Below are 22629 nucleotides of genomic sequence, written 5' to 3'. Positions count from 1 at the left end.
AACTGGGGTGGCAGGGTGTTTCCTTTTAACAGAAGGTGCAAGCAAAAGCCACTTGATCTTTTCTAATTGTTTCCTTTTCTAATACACACTTTGTTAACGCCAGAAGTTCTTAATAACATTTTTTGTTTGATTATGCTCAGTATCAGGGTAAATCTGCTTCTTTTAACAAAAATCATGCAGTTGCTCGAGGTGGGAGAGAGGCAAGAGCAGGGAGCATTAGATCGTCTGAGCCCGGGCAGCCTGGCTCCTGCATGCACATGCGTCACGGCTTCCTTGCAGAATGTCAAGGACAGAGAAGAAGGGGGCCGAACAATGGGGACCAGTGTGCACTCCCAGGCTCCGTTCTCCACAGGGAACCTCGGCAGACCGGAGCCGCCCCAGCAAAGTGTCTTTCTAGTCAATGCTATCAACGTGAACTTCTGAGGTCCGATAGGTGGCTTACAGTGGGCATGTAATTTCCAAGTGGTCATTTGGGGCCTGTGCATGCTTTAGAAATGACTACAGTTTTACTCCCTTATCTCTGTGTTGGTATTTTCCAAGTTTTGGACACAAAGCAAGTATTGCTCTTTGCTTTTAAAAAAGTTTTACTGGACTGTCGTTGACATACAGTGAATTGCATGTGGTTAAAGCCTGCGATTGGATGAGTTTTGACGTAGCTACCCAGCTGTGAAACCATCTCCGCAGTCAGGCAGCAAACCTACCCATCTCTCCCCCTAAGTCCCCCAAGCCTTTCACTTCTGTTGCTGCCTCCTCCCGCCCCCAGGCAGCCACTGATCTGCCTTCAATCACTGTATATTAGTTTGCCTTCCCTAAAGTTTTCTATAAATAGACTCACAGAGTGTATACTGGGTTATTTTTTTTGTAAAGGTTCTTACACTCAACATGTTTTCTTTTGAGAGTCACAGATGTTGTAGTGAGGACCGGAATCCACTGAAATAATTCATACCAGCCAGTTCTAAACCTCCTTGAGCTGCAGCACCTTGCCCTTTCCACGGAAACCACAGGGAAGGTTGCGACCCACTCTTTGTCCTGCTCTTTCTGCCTCCTGACTGGCCCCAGTGCAGACCCGCTTGGCTGCGGGGAATAATAAACTCTTTTCAGTGACAGTGGTCTCCTGATCTAGTGGCCTCAGCATTCTTGAATGATAGGAAAGCCTGCATTTCCAAGCACTTTGAGGCAACTGCTGTTTGTACTTTCTTTTACTCATGTACAAACAAGCATGCATTATTTTTTTTTTCTCGTCTTTTTCACAGGGGTGGTAGCATACTATACACAGTGGTAAACATCTCAGGTTTTTCCCTTATTAGCATTAGAGGCTGTACCTTAGGAAAATTACTTTATTGTAGTCATTGATGGGCTTGCCACCTTATTATAAGAATATAGGTACATATCCATGTACCTTTCATACCCATTTCACTGGTCCACTTATTTTACACTGTCTAGTAAATGTTTGTCGGAGAAGGCAATGGCACCCCACTCCAGTGCTCTTGCCTAGAAAATCCCATGGACGGAGGAGCCTGGTAGGCTGCAGTCCATGGGGTCGCTACGAGTCAGACACCACTGAGCGACTTTACTTTCACTTTTCACTTTCACACATTGGAGAAGGAAATGGCAACCCACTCCAGTGTTGTTGCCTGGAGAATTCCAGGGACGGGGGAGCCTGGTGGGCTGCCGTCTATGGGGTCGCACAGAGTCGGACACAACTGAAGCGACTTAGCAGCAGCAGTAGTAAATGTTTGTGGGTTTTTTTTTGGTTTTTGTATCTTCCCATTCATTGGGGTACATCTTCCTGTTTGGGAACAAACACTGAAAAATAAATTTTTCATGGTTAAAAATAAATTCATCAGAAATGTGTATTAAGTAGAGGTGTCCTTTTTGAATATAGAGTATGTTTGTGGATGTGATTTCTGTGTGTCTGCAAGAACATCTTCAAAGGGTTTAGGCTCTTTGATGACTATTGGATCTGTTTCCATCTGCTTAAAATTTTAAATGGTTTAAAAACTTTATTGAGGCTGTTTCAGCTTACTGTTTTCCTAGCTTTTCCTCTATCAATTCTGTAGAGTTAAAATTTCATGTGTTTTGGAGGCCCCATTGAAATCACAGAAGCCACACGGGTCCCTCTCTTTGGGCTGATTTCTGTGAGACTGTCACATGCTTGTTACCTTTGCGAGTTGACCTTGAAGGAGACGGCTGAAGAGAAACCAGCAGCCCTTGGCTTTCCTTCCTTCGCTACTCTTCTGTGCTGTGTTCCGATCTTTCTTGTCCCACTCTTCCACCCCTGACCTCACTTTTAGATCAGGCTGAAATAAAACTTTCTCCGGGAGCCAGAAGGGCAGTGACAAGTACAGCTTATTAAGCATGAGGCACTTAATGTATTAAAGCAGCCTCATGTAGTTGATCTTTACAAGAAACCCTGTGAGACAGGCAGAGACTGCAAATGCCAGCAGTCTGCTGTCTTCTCCATTTGTGTTTTCCCCAATTTTCAAGTAAATTATATGACTTCAGTGGAGAAGGAAATGGCAACCCAGCCCAGTATTCCTGCCTGTGAAATCCCATGGACGGAGGAGCCTGGTGGGCTAACATCCTTGGTTGCAAGAGTTGGACACGACTGAGCAATTAAACCACCACTACGTAGGGCTTGAGAGAGAGGGAAAGGCCACCTGAGCTCAGAGCCAGGGAGACATGAGTTTCATGATTGCTGCTTCTGGTTGCAGGATCCCATGTTCACTTGATAGGCTTTTGGGTTTGGGATGTACATGTGGTTTCAGATCTGTTTTTCCTGTACCTTCTCTGTTTTTTGCTGAATTATATGATGGTTGCTTTTTAGGCGAATCTTATTTCTAGTAATATTTTCAGACCAAAAAGCACAAAGCTTGTAAATAACACTAAGTGTTTAAACTTTGTTTTGTTAACCGTGTACGGTGAGGATCATTAAACCTTTGCTGTGAAGGGCCAAGTCTGAAATAATTTCAGCTTTGCAGGCCACAGAGTCACTTCACAGCCACTCAGATCGGTCACTGAAGAGTGAAAGCTGCCCTCGGCAGCAGGGGAATTAATGAGAATGGCTGTGGGTGCCAATAAAACTTTATTTATGAGCATTGAAATTTGAATTTCATATACTTTTCGTGTGTCACAGTATATCCTTTTATTTCTGATTAAGAATGTAAAAGCCATTCTTAGTTTGTAAGCTATACAAAATCAGTTCGGCAGTAGTTTTCTGACCTTTTATATGTTGATATATTTACTAGTTGGGCTGGTGGTACTGCTGATTTATTTTTGAGAGGGTAGACTACTTGATATTCCTGAAGTAAGAATTAAATTTATTTTCCATTACTCTAAGCAGTGAATATTTTAAAAAAGATGAGATCTGTATTTTGCTTCTCCAGGTTATTAAAATTGTTCTTTAAAAAATAGTAGTAGAATATTAGTTACCAAAGTTGAAATCTCAGAAGACATTTATCAAGTTGATGATAGACTATTATTCAGATCGCTTCTACTTTAAGAAGTAACTGTTTCTTGTTCGTTAGAAGATACAATATTTTCAAGTTTTGAGATTTTCACACTTCTTTGTGCTATTATGTCCTGTTAAAAATATTTCAGAGCTTGAAATTCCAGCTCTCATAGTTGGTTATGTGTATATTTATCAGATCTTTACCATTTTCTCCATTTTTGTTCATCCCTTATTCTGCATTGAGATGTGCATGCTCAAATTAACCAAGTTACAGCTTCATATACTTTGTAGAGGACAGCTTTATACAGGGACCTTTTATTCATTTGTTTATATGCAGAATAGAATAATGTAGGGTTATTTTATGTTCAATGTAAGAAATGTCCTTTAACTGCAGATAGAATAGTATATATGTGTGTATATATATATATACACATATATATATATAAAATATGTACACACATACATATATATATAGTGATGCCTAAAGCATGAGAAAGTCATAAAATGCTATAATAGTGAATAGGTATGCTGGGTAACCATCCATGTTCTAGGCGAGTGTCGTATTACAACTGTTTTTTCTCAGTCAAAGTAAATGGCATTTTATTGTGGCTGAACAAAGTGCAATAGGAAACAGCTATAGCTGCAAACAACTTCCGAGGGTTTCCGGTAACATTTGATAGCTGCACAGGAAGGAAGTGAAGGGCCAGTCATTTTACAATGACAGGAATTCATTAAAAAAAAAAAAAAGTTTACTTATTTGTGGTCTTTTCCCAAATATTTGCAAATATTCAGGAAGACTCTATAGATCTTACCTGTTCTTCCTGCTTATTTTTTATTTTACCATGAAGTATGTTATCCTTAAAGTCTAATAAAAATCAGATTTTATGCACTGCTTTTTCTGCACATATTGGAATAGATAAACTTTTTTACCCCAAAATCTGTTAATCTTGAATCCTTAAGATAAATTGTTTCAAGGAGTATTCTGTTCTTTTCTATGTTGCTGAATATCATTTGCTAAAATTACTTTAAGTACCAGTATTTTAAGATTTTGCATTTAAGTGCCTGAGTGAGATTAGCCTCTTTTACATCAACATGATGTTAACTTTATAAAATGGGTTGGGTTTCTCCCTTCTCTATCAGTGCTGTATCTGACATTTGTGGGAATGTCGAAGGCAATTCCCAGTAAATTGCATTTGGCTTTTGATCTTATGTTTATCTCATGTCTCAGCACCACCCATTTTTTCAGTGAGAAACAGCTAGTCAAGATAGACTTAAAGCCAGAAGAGAAGTCTGGTGATTTCAGGGTGCAAATTCTTGCTCAACCCCTGCTTGTGTGACTTTAGGCTGGTCATTTGATTTCATTCTTTGAGGGTTTTCCACGGGACTCTCAAAGTTTGAACTAAATGAGTTCCGAGCGCCCCTCCAGCCTTGACAGCCTATGAATAGAGTTCCATTTTTGGCTCCAAGCCTAATCCCGTTGGCACCAGGACTGCGGAGACAAACAATAGCTGCTCAGATGGCGGCAGCTGCCAAGAGAGCTCCAGACAGGCTGTGGTTACAGGCAGCCTTAGAGCACCACCTAAATAAAGGCAGCGCGGTGCTGCAGAGGATCGCGGAGCCCAAGGGCCAAAGCTCCAAGGGGACGGATGCTGAGTGATAACCGTAGAAAAACTGGAAGTTCGCTCTTGGCCTGTCAGGCAGTCTGTATTTTTAGATGCGAACTCCAGTAGCAATGCCCACCTCCTTGCCTGCCTTTGCAGGTCTGCTCTGCCTCTCCACTACGGGCGCTCGTCTCATCTTGCTTGTTTTGTGGTCACTCAGTCCTGGCTAAGGCCCTGGAGGGTCAGGGTGAGAATTAAGCGTGATATGGAGGATGTGGTTAGTGCTTAGTCCTTATTCTCCAGCTGACTTGTCTGAAAATTAGCAGAATTCATACGATTTCCGTTTCACCTGTTGGAAGAGGAGTCTTAGAAGTTTGAATAGGAAAACACTGTCCTTGGTCTGGTTTCTGTCCTCCCTCCTCCCGTGGTGTCCTCTGCCTACCCACACTCCAGACCTCAGGACTTTTAGCTGTGCTCTTTGTAAATTGCAGTTAATAGCCTTGTTTTGTGAACACTGTCACTTTATTAAAAAGCTGGTTGGGCACAAAGATCTGTAGACTAGAAAGTCCCTTGGAACCGTATTTGTCATGTGCTCCACATGGAATTCTACAGTTAATGTCTCTTGCTTTCCTGTCTCACTGTTCTTTGCTTGCTTTAATACTTTATTTTAAAAATTAGAAATGGTGGTGACGTTCAGTCACTCAGTCGTGTCTGACTCTTTGGGACCCCATGGACCCACCACACCAGATTTCCCTGTCCTTCACTGTTTCCGGAGTTTGCTCAAACTCATGTCCATTGAGTTGGGGATGCCATCCAACCATCTCATCCTCTGTCACCCCCTTCTCCTCTTGTCCTCAATCTTTCCCAGCATCAGGGTCTTTTCCAAAAATTAGAGTAAAAAATTAGAGTAACTGACATTTACTACTAATAATTACCAATGTAGTGCCTCCTTTATTTTCCATACATTTGATTAGTTCCTGTAGTTTTGTGATAGCTGAACAACTCAGAACAGGCACCATGGAAACTTAAAAAAAAAAACCAAAATTGAACAGTATCAGCATCTCAAAATCTTGGCAAGTTTTGCTATTTTCACTATTTAGAGTTAAGACAGCTGCTTACAGAATTTGGATCTTAATATAACAGTATGTTTGCTATTGAAGTACTGCTTCAAATTTTAACCACAGAAGAAGATTCTGACTATTGTGGATGTTAAAATTGGGTTTTGACATATATAATTTGAAATGGGAAACTCTCCAAAGGAATAGAGATGAGTTACATCATTTAAATTAATTTAAAAAGTCAGTGTTTTGTTCACACCAGCTACATTTCCAGTGCTCGGTGACCACATATGCTGGGGCGGCTGCGTATGATGGACAAGGTGGAACTTGTCCATCATCGCCAGGAGTTCCGTGACCACAGCGCCTTTCCAGAATGTGTGTTGCTTTAGTTCATGCGTTTCTGTAAAATAAGCAAAAGGATGAAGAGTGGCTGCAGAAGTAATCAGAATAGTGGGAAATGTTAATTAGGTGAGCAGGCTTTTGTTCTCTTCCTTGATCTTTCTCCTTCCTCTGCTTATTTTCAAGTAGAATAACTGGAAAATAACTCAAAGCAAATTTCCTGCCAAGCAAGGTGAACGCATGACCACACAGCTTTTTTTTTTTTTTTTAGAGTCAGGACTTTTTCTTTCATAGTTTTGGTTCTTTAAAAACTCCTTCTGCAGATCGCAAGTTATTTTCTCTCTCCAGGCAGTTGGACCTTAATCCTATTCAGAAATTCTGTTTTTTTGGTTGCTTTTTCTTCTCAGCTGCCATCTCATTGCATCCCTGGTGCTGATATTTCAAACCCTTCCTTCCAGAACCTAAGCCTTCCATTGTCCCTTCTTGGCTTCTTTCATTCTTAATGTGGCTTCAGGCTCTGATGCTCTGTGTTTACTCAACTCCCCTCACCCCTTTGCTCGATGGTGTTGAGTAAGCAACTTAATTTCTGAGCCTGTAAAAATATTTATTTATTATGGTACAGGTATCGCCATATGTATATATATGGATCGAGTGAGATAATACATTTAAAGCTCATAGCACAATACTTGGGCATTTACTGAGCCAGAAAACAATTAGAGATGAGTGCATTTGATGCATTAGTTAGCTTTTGTTTTGGAGCAAGGGCTTCCCTGGTAGCTCAAACGGTAAAAGGAATCTGCCTGCAATGCAGGAGACCTGGGTTGCATCCCTGGGTTGGGAAGATCTCCTGGAGGAGGGCATGGCAACCCATTCCAGTATTCTTGCCTGGAGAATCCCATGGACAGAGAAGCCTGGTGGGCTACTACAGTCCATGGGGTTGCAAAGAGCCAGACATAACTTATCAAATAAGCAAACTGTATTTGCTCTCTCAGTCCGTTTCTGTTTACAATGGCATTGGTCTACAAATGGGATGTTTTGTAGGGCAAGGAAATTTTTTGTCTTTTCATTTCTATTTTTAACTTAACAGAGTTCAGGAGAAAAGAAGGATAAAGACACAAGATTACAAGAGGCAGCACTTGCCTATGCTTTTTTTTTGCCTTCTCCCACTCTTATTTTATTCTCTAAAGTGCTTTTTTGGACCTGTTAAATAACGAATGATTAACTGTTACTGGTTTTTTTTTTCTTAAACTTCACGTAAGTGACAGTTGAGAATTTCAGAGAGTTGAAATACCAAAGTGCAGTAAATTATACAGTGTGATGTGATGGGGAGGGAGGATTAAAAACCCCAAACCTCTCACCTGGGCTCCAGGAAAACTAAATTCTAATCCTGGCTTTGATGCTGATTTACTGGTGAGTTGGAACAATTTAATTTGTCTCCGGCTCAGGTAGCTGAGTTTGATCATCTTAAAGGCTTCTCTCTATTTCTGAAGTAGCGCACTATTTCATGAAGTACAGCTGCTTCTGGGATTTAGTGGTAAACATGACAGATGAGCACCAGTGTTTAAAGAGAAAGAAATGGATACACTTATTAGATATTTCATCCCAACAGGGTTAATAGCATGTATGTAGAAATGGTATACTCTGGATTCGTTTTTGAAAATAGATGTTTGTCAGGCAGGCAGGCAAGGTGGAGGATTAGCAGGCTTGAGATGTGGAAAATTACAGAGGTGAAGATGGAAGTGAACTGCATCATGAATTTCGAAGCTAGATGGCTCCTTGGATACCATTTCCGTCGTGTTCTGCTCCCAGTGTGGTGGCCTGCCGTGAGGTCAAGCGCCCCTCTGGAGAGCATCCCGGTCTTCCTCGATGTTCCTGCTTCATTAGAGCATTTCGTTTTCTCTCAGAGTTCATTCTGTGTGGAAATCCACAGGAAGCACTCATTTTCTCTGAGGGGCGGCCCCACCTCCCACCTCCCCATGGACAGGCTTGCCCTGCCCTCCCTGATGTGGTGTTAGGGGCCAGGAAGCTGTGACCCTCGGGATAGGCGTCCTTGGGGTGCAGGTGTGCAAACGTGGGAAGGAAGGGCTGGAACACCTTACATGTAGTTGGCCCGCACCTCCTGCATTGGTTCGTCCACATCTGGATCTTTGTCTTTCTTCCTTTGTGGTTATAATCACTCATCGCATACACTCTGTTAGCCTGCCCGACCGTCCCCTCCTCATTAGAGAAATCCCTTTCCTCATCTTCCTGCCTCCCTGGCTCTCGCTTGATCTTCTTTTCCAAGCTTCCCTGAAGTTACTTGGCAGAGGGAGACTTCCTCCTTTGCTTCTGAGGCTTCTTCATGGTGTCCTAGACACTTCAATAAGGTTGGCCAACCCTCCTCTTTATTTTTCGGTAGGAGAAGGAAATGGCAACCCACTCCTGTATCCTTGCCTGGAGAATCCCGTGGACAGAGGATCCTGGCAGGCCATGGTCCATAGGGTCGCAGAGAGTCGGACACGACTAAAGCAACGAAGCACGCATGCATGCACTGTTCACCATTCCTCACTCTCCTTTCTGTACGTGGGGTGTAATTAAGTCTGTCTCCGCCTCTGGCACCTTCTCTGCGCTTCACATCTGTGCCTCTAATTGTCTTCTGCTGGACACCACCATCACCTAGACCTCCTGCCTCAAGGCCTGACGCCTTTTACCTGTAAATACATGTTAAACGGTCCTCTCGTATAAGCTATAAATTTGTACCATTTCCAAGTTCAGTGTAGTCTATGTGCCTCTTACTCCAATACATATGTTAAAAATCTACTCTTATGTTTTTAAGAAATTCATATGTTCACACATTTAAGTGTTTTTTTTAAGATAATAGAGATAACAACAGTATAAGCAAGTACACGGGAAAGGCAGAGTCTTGTGGGACTTAAATGAGTGACTGGAGTGCCCATGTGGTGATGTTATGACAGAGCAAATAAGAGAGCCTGGAAAACCTAGGAGCAGAACCCCAGGCTAGGCTTGTCACGGGAGACCTTGGAAGTGAGGTTTAAACTGAGAGGCCGAGGAATGGATAGGAGTAGCTGGGATGATTAAAAAAAGGAACAGTAGAATTCATTGTGTTTAAATGGAATTAATATTCCATTTGAGTTAAGGGAGAATTAGTTTTAAGTATATAGAACATTCAGTTAATTCCAAACCTAGGTGATAGGTTTGCTTTTTGTCTTTCTGTGTTTTAGTCGCTCAGTCATGTCCCACTTTTTGCGACCCCGTGGACTGTAGCTCACCAGGCTCCTCTGTCCATGGGGATTCTCCAGGCAAGAGTACTAGAGTGGGTTGCCATGCCTTCCTCCAGGGGACCTTCCCAACCCAGGGATCGAACCCAGGTCTCCTTCATTGCAGGCAGATTTCTTACCATCTGAGCTACCAGAGAAGCCCGAGAATACTGGAGTGGGTAGCCTAACCCTTCTCCAGGGGAACTTCCTGACCCAGGAATCTAAGCAGGGTCTCCTGCATTGCAGGCGGATTCTTTGCCAGCTGAGCTATCTGGGGAACTCTTTTGTCTTTATACTGAACTGGTGATATGGACATAAGATCATCCTCATTAGCAGTCTGGCATGCTGTAAGGAAACTGTAAAGTGAGGAATCATATTTGCTAAGATACTTACTTGTTGGTCACAGAAAGTTATTTGCTAAGATTTCCTGTAATAAATCATTATGTTCTACAGAGCAGAACCCTGTTTTGCTATGAACATGACAAGCTGTGGCCTCTTGCGATGTCAGCATTAACAGCAAGTTTCTGATGGGTACATGAGGATGATTAGATGGGACTAATCACAGCAATTTCCTGTCATTTTTGAATTCCTTAAAGCCACAATCAGAAAGTGTGGTAAACTTTTGATAAGGAGGAAAAAAGGGGATTAACTTTAAAAGTTCTTTGACTAATGAAAATCAAGCCTTTGCAACAGTAAGCCACATTTTCACACCATTAAGCATTGTGAACCATTTGCCTTGAGCCTCTTTTCATCTAGAAATACGGTTTTGGAAAAACCCCAGATTCTAATGTACAATATAGTCTTTTGTTGTCCTTATTAAAAAGAGAGCGTTGCTTCACTGAATTGTGGGGAAGATAATGTTGATGTAGATTCTTAGTGACTATTTAAGGGAAAAAAGACTTTGAATTAAATGAAAACACAAGCCTTTCATTTGCAAGTTTAGAGAAATGTTTTAAATAGCCTTCAATTGGTAGTTTTGTGAAATTAGCTAGGATAATAGGAGAAAATCAATTAGAATGATAAAATCTGTTCTTAAATATGAATTGTTTGAGATATTTCTCTGTGGAAAGCCACAGAAAGCTGGGCAAAAGGAAGCTTAATCTTAGCGGTGATTTGCCACCTAAAGGCCTTACCTGATCCTCACATCTGATATCACAACCACTCAGTTTATACCTGTCTATCATCAACACAGTTTGTAGAGGATATTCTAGTGGTTGGAGGAATTTTGTTTTTAATTTGTGTGAAGTATAAGAATATATTTCATTAATTTTAATGGCCTTCTAGGTGTCAACATATGTTGACAGTTTAAATAGATATAGATAGATATTCTTATTTGATAGGAAAATCAAAGGAATAATGGGTATGGGGTTTAATTTGAGGATCATTTCTTTTCTTCTTTTTTGGGGAAATTAAATGATTGTTATTAGACTAGCATTTACTGGAAAATCCCATTACTTTTTATGACAGTTCCTCATGTTTGAGGGTGGATGGCCCAGAGGTAATAAATCATAGTCAACATTATATTTTCCAGTAGTCTTTTTTGATATAGTTGTAGAAACTTTTTCTGTCAATTCTTAATCACCTCTGCAGCAGTCACAGGAGACACAGATGAGGTTGAAATTGTGGATAATTTCATCTTACTTTTTATAAATGTTTTTTTTCTGAGAAAATGTAATGTGGAAACCACTAAACAAATTTTTAAAGTGTAACTGATTTTTTCCACTTAATACCTGTCATTTATCTAGTATGTTTAAGAAATGTTAAGAAGAGAAAGTATGCTGTGTGCTGTGCTTAGTCAGTCATTCGTGTCCGATGCCTTGCGGCCCCATGGACTGTAGCCCGCCAGGCTCCTCTGTCCATGGGGATTCTCCAGCAAGAATACTGGAGTGGGTTGCCATGCCCTCCTCCTCCAGGGGGTCTTCCCAACCCAGGAATCGAACCCAGGTCTCCTGCATGGCAGGCGGATTCTTTACCGTCCCGAGCCACCAGGGAAGCCCTGAGAAAGTATAAAGTATGTTAATAAATAATACGTATGTTTGTCAATAAAATAATTAACTATACATGAATTAAAAATTTGTTCCTCTTGGGAACAGATTACGCATTTGCTCAAACTTCTACTCTTGGTGTGTGGTTGCAGTTACAGTATTTTGTGATGGACTTTATTATGTGAGGATTCATGGGCTGTTATCATTTCATAGGTCTCATCACAACCACAGCAAGGAAACTAGACCGGGAGCAACAAGATGAACACATATTAGAAGTAAGCATTTCTTTCTTTTTAATAATTCAAAAGATACTGTAATAATTTGAAGAATATTGTAATCATAAACAGTATGAGAAAGAGCGATGTCACCTTAGTCATTCATAGCTCCTGCTATATTGTTATATTAGCTTCTAGTTATTAAGAAAAAGGAAAATAAAGAAAAACATTGTGAGTACAGTTCAGGTCTTCTTTACACTCCTTTTTACTCCCAGAAAATAAACAGATGCCCAAACACCCAGAGCAGCAGGTTACAGACGATGGCATCCTTCTTCGTGTGGTCCTCTCACCCTGGGTAGAACCTCACAGCACACCTGTTACCTGTGTGCCTCACCCTGGAGCCTGAGTTCTCTGAATGTCAAAGGCTGATGGGAGCAGGTGTAAGATGCTTAGGGCTTCAAAGATGATGTTAAGATATTGATGGGAAATGAAGATTAGTTTGCTTATAATATCGTGTGTGTTTTTCTGGAGTCCTTTTGTGGTAATTTATTTAAGGCCAAAGTTGGCATGGATTTGACTGTCTTAAAAAAGAATTTGTTTTTTTGTTTCTTTAAGTCACACATGAAAAGCTTTGTTACTGGCGGTAGGTTATGACCCCAGACTTAGGAACAGTTTGATGAATGCTACAAAGCATAGTACGTGGTGTATTTCTCTTTTTTCCTTTTCCCTATGGATCATATGAAAACTGATTAAAAGGAAATATTTTGAGAAGTTAAAATTAAAATAGTAAATACAATTCGGTTTTATTTTGAGAGTTTGGGAAGGAAAATCATGTACTTTAATTAAAGCAGTTAACTTTACTTACTCTTGACAAGTACCCTCAGGATACATTCATTCACACTTCTATAAACAACAGAATTTACACCTGCCAGGCTTTAAAAGGAACATAGTTCCACAGGAAACTTCAATCTACTTCACTGTTTTTAGTATTACATTGATTAATTTGGGAGGATCTGGGTGAGGGGAGAATAACTAATGTTGTTCCTTGTAATGTACATATTGAAGTGAAAATGAACATGTAATTTGAGAGTGAAATTGTTTCTTATGCATACAGAAGCATTCATCAGTGTAATCCTCAAGAATCTTAGATTTTCATGCCAAAACTCAATACATGAATACCTAGAATGAAAGTTATTTTGCATTTCTTTTACTGAAAACCTTCTTTAATAAGTTGGCCTTCAGTTTAAGTGTTTGTGTCCTCTCTACCAAAACTTCTGGACAATAAAAGAGAGCCAAGCAAAATGACTGCTAGTATTAGAAGGCTTGCTCCTTATACATAATGTGTATTTTAATTGGCCGGTTTAACTTATTTTATTGATGAAGTTTAAAAGTGATAGTTTTTAAATGCAGCATGTTAAGATTTTATTTTTAAACATATACAAGAGGACTCTTTAAGTACTTAGCAAAATCTTCCTTCACTTAAAAATACTAAATTTGTGAGAGTTTAACATTTTGGTGGCTGTCACATTACAGTTGGGTGTGTGGGGAAGAGGGATGACGGGGTGAGGAGAGAGCCAGGGCTCAGAGCTGGTTCTTTCCTATCCCCTGCCCACTGCCCACCGCCCACCGCCCCGAATCCCTGTGTGAAAGTGAAGAGGTGGTCCTGCTCCCTCACAGGGTGATGGTCAGAGAACCTGGGTGTGTCCCATGCCATGTGAACTGCAGAGGTTTATGCAAAAGCTGATTATCATTAGGAAGAAGACTCTCACTTTTTATATAGTATATCTTAAAAACATTTCTTGATCCTACCTTTAAAAAAAAAAAAAACCAAACAGGTTACTGTGACAGACAACGGTAGCCCCCCCAAGTCAACCGTCACAAGAGTCATCGTGAAGATCCTTGACGAAAACGACAACAAACCTCAGTTCCTGCAAAAGTTCTACAAGATCAGGCTCCCGGAGCGGGACAAGCCAGAGCGGGAAAGAAACGCCAAACGAGAGCCTTTGTATCGTGTGATCGCCACAGACAAAGACGAAGGTCCCAACGCGGAAATCTCCTACAGCATCGAAGAGGGGAATGAGCTTGGCAAATTTTTCATTGAGCCAAAAACAGGAGTGGTTTTGTCCAAGAAGTTTTCTGGGGCTGGAGAATATGATATTCTTTCGGTGAGTGAAGATCTAGTCTTTGAATTTCTTCCATGCTTTGACTGGTAATCTAGTCTTAAGTCTCTTCTCTCACACACTCTCTCTCTTTGTTTACTGACCTCAGTGCGGTGAGCTAACAGTGGGAAGTGTGGGTTTGTTTTTCCCTTCTTCGTTCCAGTTATTTCTGTTGAGCGCAGCATGAAAAGGTTGCTCTTTTTATCGGGCATTAAATACATGGAATAGACAGCATGGGATATTAAGTGTTTGAAATTGGTTCAGTGTTAGACCAAACCAATCCGTGCTTCTAGTTATGGAATGCAACTTTTCACATGCGGCTTTTTTCCCCCTCTCTGCCCACATTTTATAGATTAAGGCTGTTGATAATGGTCGCCCCCAAAAGTCGTCAACCACTCGACTCCACATTGAATGGATTTCCAAACCGAAACCATCCCTGGAGCCAATTTCATTTGAAGAATCATTTTTCACCTTTACTGTAATGGAAAGTGATCCGGTAGCTCACATGATCGGAGTCATATCTGTTGAGCCTCCAGGCATACCTCTCTGGTTTGACATCATTGGTAAGCATTCAGGATAGCTCTCATTGTCCTGTCTAGGTCACACGGAGGGGAGCCCATTTCTGGTTTTCTGCTTTTTGTACACATCTCAGAATTTAAAATTGATAGTAAGACCTGTAAGTGGAGAATTTGTTTTAAATCGCATCATTTTGCTTGCAACTTTTTTTTACAGTAATATCCAACATACATTAAACTTGCTTAAAATAAAAGCACTGTGTATGTACCTTGTTAATAGAAAAATAAGGTTTTAAAAAGTACATCAGAAGGACACAGAGAAATATAAATGTTTGGTCCAAAGGCACAGCTTCTTAATTTTTCCTTCTTGATACATAACATATGGCACGTAACTATTTGTAGTGAATATGATTTGAATGTTTAAAATAACTGCCTGTGTGATTGTCACATGTCACTATTTTATAGGGAATATGCTTAAAATTTTAAATTTATAAGAGATAGTGTCAACTATGACTTTTTAAGTTTGATTTACCTCATTTTCAGTAGGAAGTAGGCTTCACTAGATTGTTGTTGTTTAGTCACTGAGTTGTGTCCAGATCTTTGCAATCCCGTGGACCGTAGCCCATCAGGCTCCTCTGTCCAGAGATTTCCCAGGCAAGAATACTGGAGTGGGTAGCCGTTCCCTTCTCTGGGGATCTTCCCAACCCGGGGATCAAACCCATGTCTCCCGCATTTCAGGTGGATTCTTTACCACGGTACCACCTGGGGGAATCACTAGATTAAATCAGGCTAAAAAAAATTATCTGCATCAGCCAATTCTTTTTTTTTTTCTGTCATTTAATTTAGCTAGACATAGAATGTCATACAACATCCTGAAAACAATTTTACATTAGACTTTGATATCTTAGTATTTTAATTCTTATGTCTACACAGTGTTTTAATTACAAGGATAATTAAAATCAGAAGTATATTCAGGTCGTCTCTAGCTGGAACCCAGTATCCCTTTTCCCTCTTCACCCCCTAGCCCTCCTGGCCCAGCTGCTGTCTCAGCGGGTTGAAGCTTCTGGGACATGGGGTTCAGGCTGTACCCCTTGAACTTTCTCTCTAGATAGCTGGGCTCTTTTCCCAACTTTGGTCTTTGAATGAAATTGTTGATTTCATTTCAACACCTATGAAACCATTACAATTTAGTTTTAAATGAGCAAAAAGGACTCTCTTCATAGTCAACCGCAGTGAGAGTAGTTTGCTGGCTTTGCCTTAATTCCTTTCGAATTTCCAGATGAGCAGGCTGCCCCCAAGCAGCATCTCACACCCCCTCCACCCACCCACCCCACACCCATCCCCCTCCGCCCCCCGCCCTGTAGGCTGACTGCCCTGGGAACCACTGTGACTGACTGTTCTTGTTCTGTGCTTGCCTTCCATGCTTGCTTCTTTTTGGCTGTGCCAGGAGACACGCTTGCTAGAGAAGTGTTTTACATCTTTCCGATGCCTTGTGACCTGAACTGTACAGCAGAAGGTATCTGCTGAGATCACATAATTTGCCTCAGATTATGAGATCTAAAGAAAAACAGCCATTTTTCAAACGTTATTCTTTCCAGTGACCACCTTTCATTGCTTTTTCTTTTCATAGCAGGTCCATGCTCACCCATTCCAGTTGCAAACATACTGACTCTCCACACCTCCATAGATCCTTGGATTTTTAGATTTAACTGAACACTCTGTTTTGTGCATGTGCTGTTTTGCTTTTTGGTTGGATTTAGTAGTAGAACTTCATCATGATGTTTAGATTTTATTTTCATGCCATCTCATTTCATTGGTATACATATCTCAAGTTCAATGGCTTTGAAAAGAGAGTTTTATCTGGAATATGATGAGGAATGCATTTGGGTAATGTTCATATTATAGAAAACTTTGCTTCATTAAGCTTTGTGTTCCACAGCAATGGGAAAAATTTCCAATAGTGTAGAGTCAGGACTAACTGACATTAACTACTATTTTTTTCAAAGTTAACGTTTGTTTTTAATAGTTATTTTATTAGATCTGTATGCTCTAATTGTCACAATTTTTTTAAGTAAAAAAATTTTTTAAGTAACATTTTAAGTGGCCACCTTTGGTTACTAAATGATGTGATACGTAGCTACTGAGATATAAAGAGGTATTCAGAACCCTTGAAAGAACAAACTGAAAGTAATTCAGCAACTGGTTGGTAGAATTAGAAATGTTTTTTTGTTGTTGTTTTCGGTTCTTGCTTCTTCTGATTTAGTAGCTTCCTCAACAGTCATGGATCAGCCTTTTTTTTCAGTAAGCAAATGTTGTCCTTCCAGTTGGTCCTTGTTTTCTGATCTTTCAAAACGAAAGCTCCTTGGAATCACTTTGATCACTATATCAGAATTTTTTCTTTATTCTTTTTTTTTAAACTGCCACTAAAAATTAGAAAGCCACAAAATAAATCATAGATTTTCATCCTGTGACCTGTTTTTACTTTTGTTTGTCCTAACTTAAACTAGGTGGCAACTACGACAGTCACTTTGATGTGGACAAGGGCACTGGAACCATCATTGTTGCCAGGCCTCTTGATGCAGAACAGAAATCAAACTATAACCTCACAGTGGAGGCTACAGATGGAACCACCACTATACTGACTCAGGTGGGTGAATGGCTGATGACAGAGTTCTGGTCTCGGGGTCCACAGGCAATGCTGGGGACAGTTGATTCTGCCCTCTGAGGTTCCCACACCAGAAGTTACTGTGTCGATACAGTTTATATACATGTACACACTGAGGATTTTTATTTAGGGAATGAAAATTCACCATAAACCCTGCTTTAGGTTTTGAATGCAATTAGCCAGTTTAAAAAAATTTGAAAGTAGACTTAAAAAAGCCCCACACATTGTTATGCCGTCAAAATCTTTTAATACTCATTTTGAATTGTATTAGTATAAAGTATATCACTGTTGAGAATGACTTGTCCCAAGTCATTTGCATTAAAACTGGTTAAAGTGATTATCTTTTAAAATACCTTTTTGGATTGTTTTTTGCCCCTTGGCTACCTTTGGTTGTGTAAAATAACTGATTAAACTGTTCTAATAATTCCTCTAACATCTTTATTGTTCCTGTCTGATGACTAAGACATGGTCAGATCATTGAGTTTCAAATTTAAATGTCAGAGCCCTATAAATTACATTTAAGTTCTCTTCTTTCATATCAGTTCCCTTTGATTCATGGTGAGGGCTGGTTGTAGAACTTGTTAAATACTTGCTATGTGCCAGGTATTGTTCCAAAAGCTAAATAGAAGGACACAAAGTCCTGTCCTCTTTGAGTTTACATTAGAATGGTAGAAGCTGAAGGCTTGTGAATGACTTGCTGTGTCTGAAAGGTAAAAGGAAGAAATTAAATGTTAGATAAAACGCTTATGAATTCCAATTTCCTGTCTTTCGATTATAATATTTTAAATCTTAAGACAGATCATCTGCTAAATCATTTAATTGTATTGAAGAATAAAAATTATGGTCTGTGATATCTTTTCAATTAATAAATGAATAGATAATTTAAAGTCAGTTGTGAAATGACCTTATTTCTTTCTCCAAATGCTTGTGATTTTTAGTGTATTTAGAATTGATATATGAGTCATGCTTTGGGGTCATTTTGAGATTTTCATGTAAAATTGCCAACGCAGTATTAATTCAGTCTTGTCAGTAACTGTTCTCATTGTAGAAGCTAGACTCCAGAGCATAAAAATGAGAGTAAAAGCATCAAAAGTTGTAATGAATTTAGCAGGATAATTTTGAAAGGTTAAAAAGTACAACTGTATGAAGATCAGTTCAAGTAATTGACTAACCAGAAGTCTAGAAAAGGAAACTTAAAAGCATAGAAATGACCCTGGGTGCCAAGCGTTTTCATTCCTAAAGGTGGTGTATCTACAGGTAGTATTTACCACTTACCACGTAACACCTGGTAATCGTATGAAATACGGTGACTAAAATTCCCATAAAGTCCAGTAAATATATTCTAGTCTTTTCTCAGGGAAACAGAACTTCTTCTATTTCAGTGCTTCAGGCATACTTCTATAACTTATTCTGAATCATTTGCAGAGGATCTGGATAATATCAGTTGCTGGCAGGGAGAGCTGATCAAAGTATCAGAGAGCAGTTCCAGGGCCCAGGCTGACCTGTCCAGGTGTGGGCGGTAAGAGAACAATCAGTAATGAGGTTTTGATTAGTGGTCTGGGGCTGAGTATAGGAAGATAGGAATCTGAGTGGGAGCAGAGAGGCAAGCACCAGCTGAAGAGGAACACGGAGATCAGAGCCAGGCTGACCAGGCACAGCGGGTAGATTCCTGTTTGCCAGTGAACCAACAGAACAGGTATTTGCTGCATCAAGGTCAGGAGTGGCAGGCGTCCAATCCGCGGATGGGAGAGCGTTGCCGTGGTTACGCGGGGTGCATCCTCACAGAGGCCGGCGGTAGAGGGTCGTGACTTGGCGGCCGGTGCCCCGTTGGAACAGCTGCCGTCCTTGCCTTCCCGTCCTGCTGTTTTCTGTTGATGCTGACTGGTATTAAATCAAGGCACTTTGCTTTATCTGATATCTCAAGGTAACTTGCCAAATCCAATTTACACTTCTTTTTTCTTTTTTTGGAAACAGCCTCACTTTCATGTTTTCTTTCGGTGTCTCTGGAGCATCATCTTTGCATACCCTGGGGCAGCCCGTTTGGGTTGAGCGGGGGCTCTGCCTCTTACACCTGTATGTGGGCAGGGACCCTCTGTGGGAAATGGGCACCGTGACTCCCTCCTTATAGAGCTCCTCTGAGGGCGAAGCGAGATGACACTCCAGTGTCCCCTGTCCAGGCTCTCAGGTCTGTCCTCCGTGAGTGCTCACGGTGTGTTCCCTCTTGCCCATGAGCACTGGTTTGGGCTCTTGTGACCCCTCTTGGCATCGAGTCACCTTTCTGCCTCCTTCCTCTGTCCCAGCGATTCAGCCTGCCCTGCCTGTTGCCAGACTGTCGGCCTGACTCGAAGGACAGGAGGTGAATTTTCCCTATCAGGCAGTTCAGAGCACACAGGCCATGCAGTTCTCAGCCTCTGCTGGGAGACAGCTCTGCTCCTGGACCCCCCCTTATCCCTGCTCCTGTACTGTGTCACCCCTGGTCCAGGCCCTCCTCTGCAGTCTCAGAGACAGGATGTTCATTCCGCCCTTGCCTTCACGTCTTTGCCCAAGCTTTTCCTCCTACTCCAGTGTATTTCATCTGCCAACCAAAAAGCCGTTTCATCTGCCAACCAAAAAGCCGTGCAAGCAGAGTCTGCCTCCTCCTCGAAAGCTTCCTGAATGGCCGAGACCATCTCTGGACTCCTGAAAGCCTCCTTGGTAATGCAGGAAACCTATGTGTGCAAGGCACTGCCCAGTGAGGTTGAAAGCCTCAGCAGGCAGGGATGCCCACAATGCCTTTACACCCTCCGTAAACACAAGTGCTGGGTGTGGACGTGCCCGGATAATATGTCATTTGAGTCGCTTTATCAATAAGAATTGTTCTTACCCCAGCTGTCCCAGTTTAGGTGGGATCAGGTGATCTTGAAGAAGAATGAAACTATTTCTGCCCAGCACTTGGTGAGAAAGATGCATTTTAATGTATTTGTTGTTCAGTTGTTCAGTCGCTCAGTCATGTCCAACTCTTTGCAACCCTGTGGACTGCAGTATGCCAGGCTTCCCTGTCCTTCACTATCTCCCGGAATTTGCTCAGGCTCATGTCCATTGAGTTGGTGATACCATCCAACTATCACATCCTTTTTTGTCCCCTTCTACTCCTGCCGTCAGTCTTTTCCAGCATCAGGGTCTTTTAATGTATACTGGAAGTGAATATATAATGATTTAATTTATAGAAATTATCTTTGTAGCCATGACTTTTGGATCATCATTGACCTTTCAAGGTGAGGTGTCTGTAGTTTTAAATGTTTACATACATAACTTTTACATAAAACCTTTCTGGGGTTTGGTTGATGCACTTAGTATTCACATAGTTTAATGTTACAGATTCACCACTGAGGTTTTGGTATTCTTAGAACAGAATGGTAGTATCATCTTCATGAAAAGGGCTCTGGTCCACATACTTGCTAACCTCTGTTAACCCCAAAGTAGTTAAACACCTTCATGTGGTCCAGGGACTTTGGCCTCTTGTGCCATTCAAACTACTGAGCTTTATTCCAAACGAGCTAGTGAAGCTCTGCTTTCTTGTTATAACTGAACCACCTTTTGTAATCATAGTGATTTCTACTATCCCTTATCCACATGTGTCTTTTCAATCTAAAAATTAATCTTCTTACTGTCAGGGTAAAAAAATTTTTTAATTTAGCTTGGGACTCACTTTATACACATCTGTTCTTTTTTCCTTTAAGATTTTCATCCTATGCTGGCATACTTAAGAGAACTATCTCCAGTGTACTTAATGTTGCTTTTAAGTGAGAAATGTGTTTACTATATATGTGTAGTTTGTGATCACAAAAATATAAGGCTTTTAAAGCACATTCCTAATTTTCCTTCTTATTCACAATATCTTATGGGTAGAGATTTGGAGTCTCAAAGATTAGAGCAAGAACTTCAGATATTGTGACCTTTAAGTAGCATCCTCACCTCAGTAGCTTAATAGTTACAGGTGCAAATCTGATACAGGAAATCAATCTATGAAACTTGGTTAAGTAAATTTTTTATCTTTCCATGAGTAATCTAGAAATATCTCTTCTCTGGAGACCTAAGAGAAAGTAAGTCTGCATTTCAGAGAGAAATGTATGTTACATTTTTCTCTCAAAAATTAGTCTCAATAATGTAGAAAGGTCTTTATTATCTTACTCATATTAATACAGATAATATGTCAATGAAAAATTTTAAATGTTTTTTATTCCAGATTTTGGTTGCTTTTATTTCTCATGTTTGAATTCTGTTTTGCTCAAAATTAGTTGTTTTTTTTTCATTGTGCATCTGATTTTTCTGGATTTTTTTTTAACACTAAAACACTGTAATTAGGAATATTGTTATGTGAGTCATGTTGTCGTTACAGGTATTCATCAAAGTAATAGACACAAATGACCATCGTCCTCAATTTTCGACATCAAAATATGAAGTTGTTATTCCTGAAGACACAGTGCCAGAAACAGAAATTTTGCAAATCAGTGCTGTGGATAAAGATGAAAAAAACAAACTGATCTACACTCTGCAGAGCAGTATCGATCCATTGAGCCTCAAGAAGTTTCGTCTTGATCCTGCAACCGGCTCTCTCTATACCTCAGAAAAGCTTGATCATGAAGCCATTCACCAGCATATTCTCACAGTCATGGTAGGGCTTTCTGTTCCTTGTTCTGCTGCCGTTTGGTTCCTGGAGGGCTCCATGTGATTGAGAGTGATTTTTTAAATCAATTTTTAACCTTAACAGCATTGATAATATGCCGATTCTTTTAGGTACGCGATCAAGATGTCCCTGTAAAGCGCAACTTTGCAAGGGTTGTTGTTAACGTCAGCGACACCAATGACCACGCCCCCTGGTTCACAAGCTCCTCCTACGAAGGGCGGGTTTACGAATCAGCAGCTGTCGGCTCAGTTGTGTTGCAGGTTACAGCTCTGGACAAGGACAAAGGGAAAAATGCTGAAGTACTGTACTCCATCGAATCAGGTATTTTTGGAGCACTGCATAGGTTTATAACTTGGCACTTGTTAGAAAGATATTTCTTCTAAAATTACTTCCAGATGTTGAAAGATTTCTGTGTATAAAAACTGCTTAAACTGTTAGGAGAAAGAGAAAAAAAATGAACTTTTAACTCATTAGAAAGCAAAGATAGAGAGTCCTAACTACGTTTGGGTAATGTTGTCAAAGACTTCATAATGTTAGCATAATTCAAGGCTCTGAGAAGTCCTGCAGTGAAGAAAACTTTATTTGACCAATTCAGGACTTCCAAAATGATTTTAACTACACAGTCACGTTCCTCCACAGAGTACTGTTGGAATAAGGCTGGCCTAGTGATTTAACATTTTTCATTTAGTCAGAGAGTATTTTCTCTTGCGCAGAGCAG

The 22629-nt window shown here is 40.5% G+C and overlaps 1 protein-coding gene across 6 annotated transcripts in view; it reads left to right on the top strand.

The window, feature by feature from the left end:
- The window catches only part of FAT1 (FAT atypical cadherin 1), a 122079-nt gene that overhangs the window by 64421 nt on the left and 35029 nt on the right, over positions 1-22629 (top strand). For all 6 annotated transcript variants that reach the window (XR_006266828.1, XM_043454376.1, XM_043454375.1 and 3 more), the window contains 6 exons: positions 11905-11966; positions 13742-14071; positions 14418-14628; positions 17088-17227; positions 21624-21899; positions 22022-22232. Coding sequence is in view for 5 of the 6 variants with exons in the window: in XM_043454376.1 (XP_043310311.1) it covers positions 11905-11966; positions 13742-14071; positions 14418-14628; positions 17088-17227; positions 21624-21899; positions 22022-22232 (1230 nt within the window). In the remaining variant the exon portion in view is untranslated. The remainder of the gene's footprint in view (positions 1-11904; positions 11967-13741; positions 14072-14417; positions 14629-17087; positions 17228-21623; positions 21900-22021; positions 22233-22629) is intronic.

The sequence above is a fragment of the Cervus canadensis genome, chromosome 31 (genome assembly GCF_019320065.1).
Source record: "Cervus canadensis isolate Bull #8, Minnesota chromosome 31, ASM1932006v1, whole genome shotgun sequence".
NCBI lineage: Eukaryota > Metazoa > Chordata > Mammalia > Artiodactyla > Cervidae > Cervus > Cervus canadensis.
Note: the sequence above shows the minus strand (reverse complement) of the source record. Positions and strands in the feature narration are given on the sequence as shown.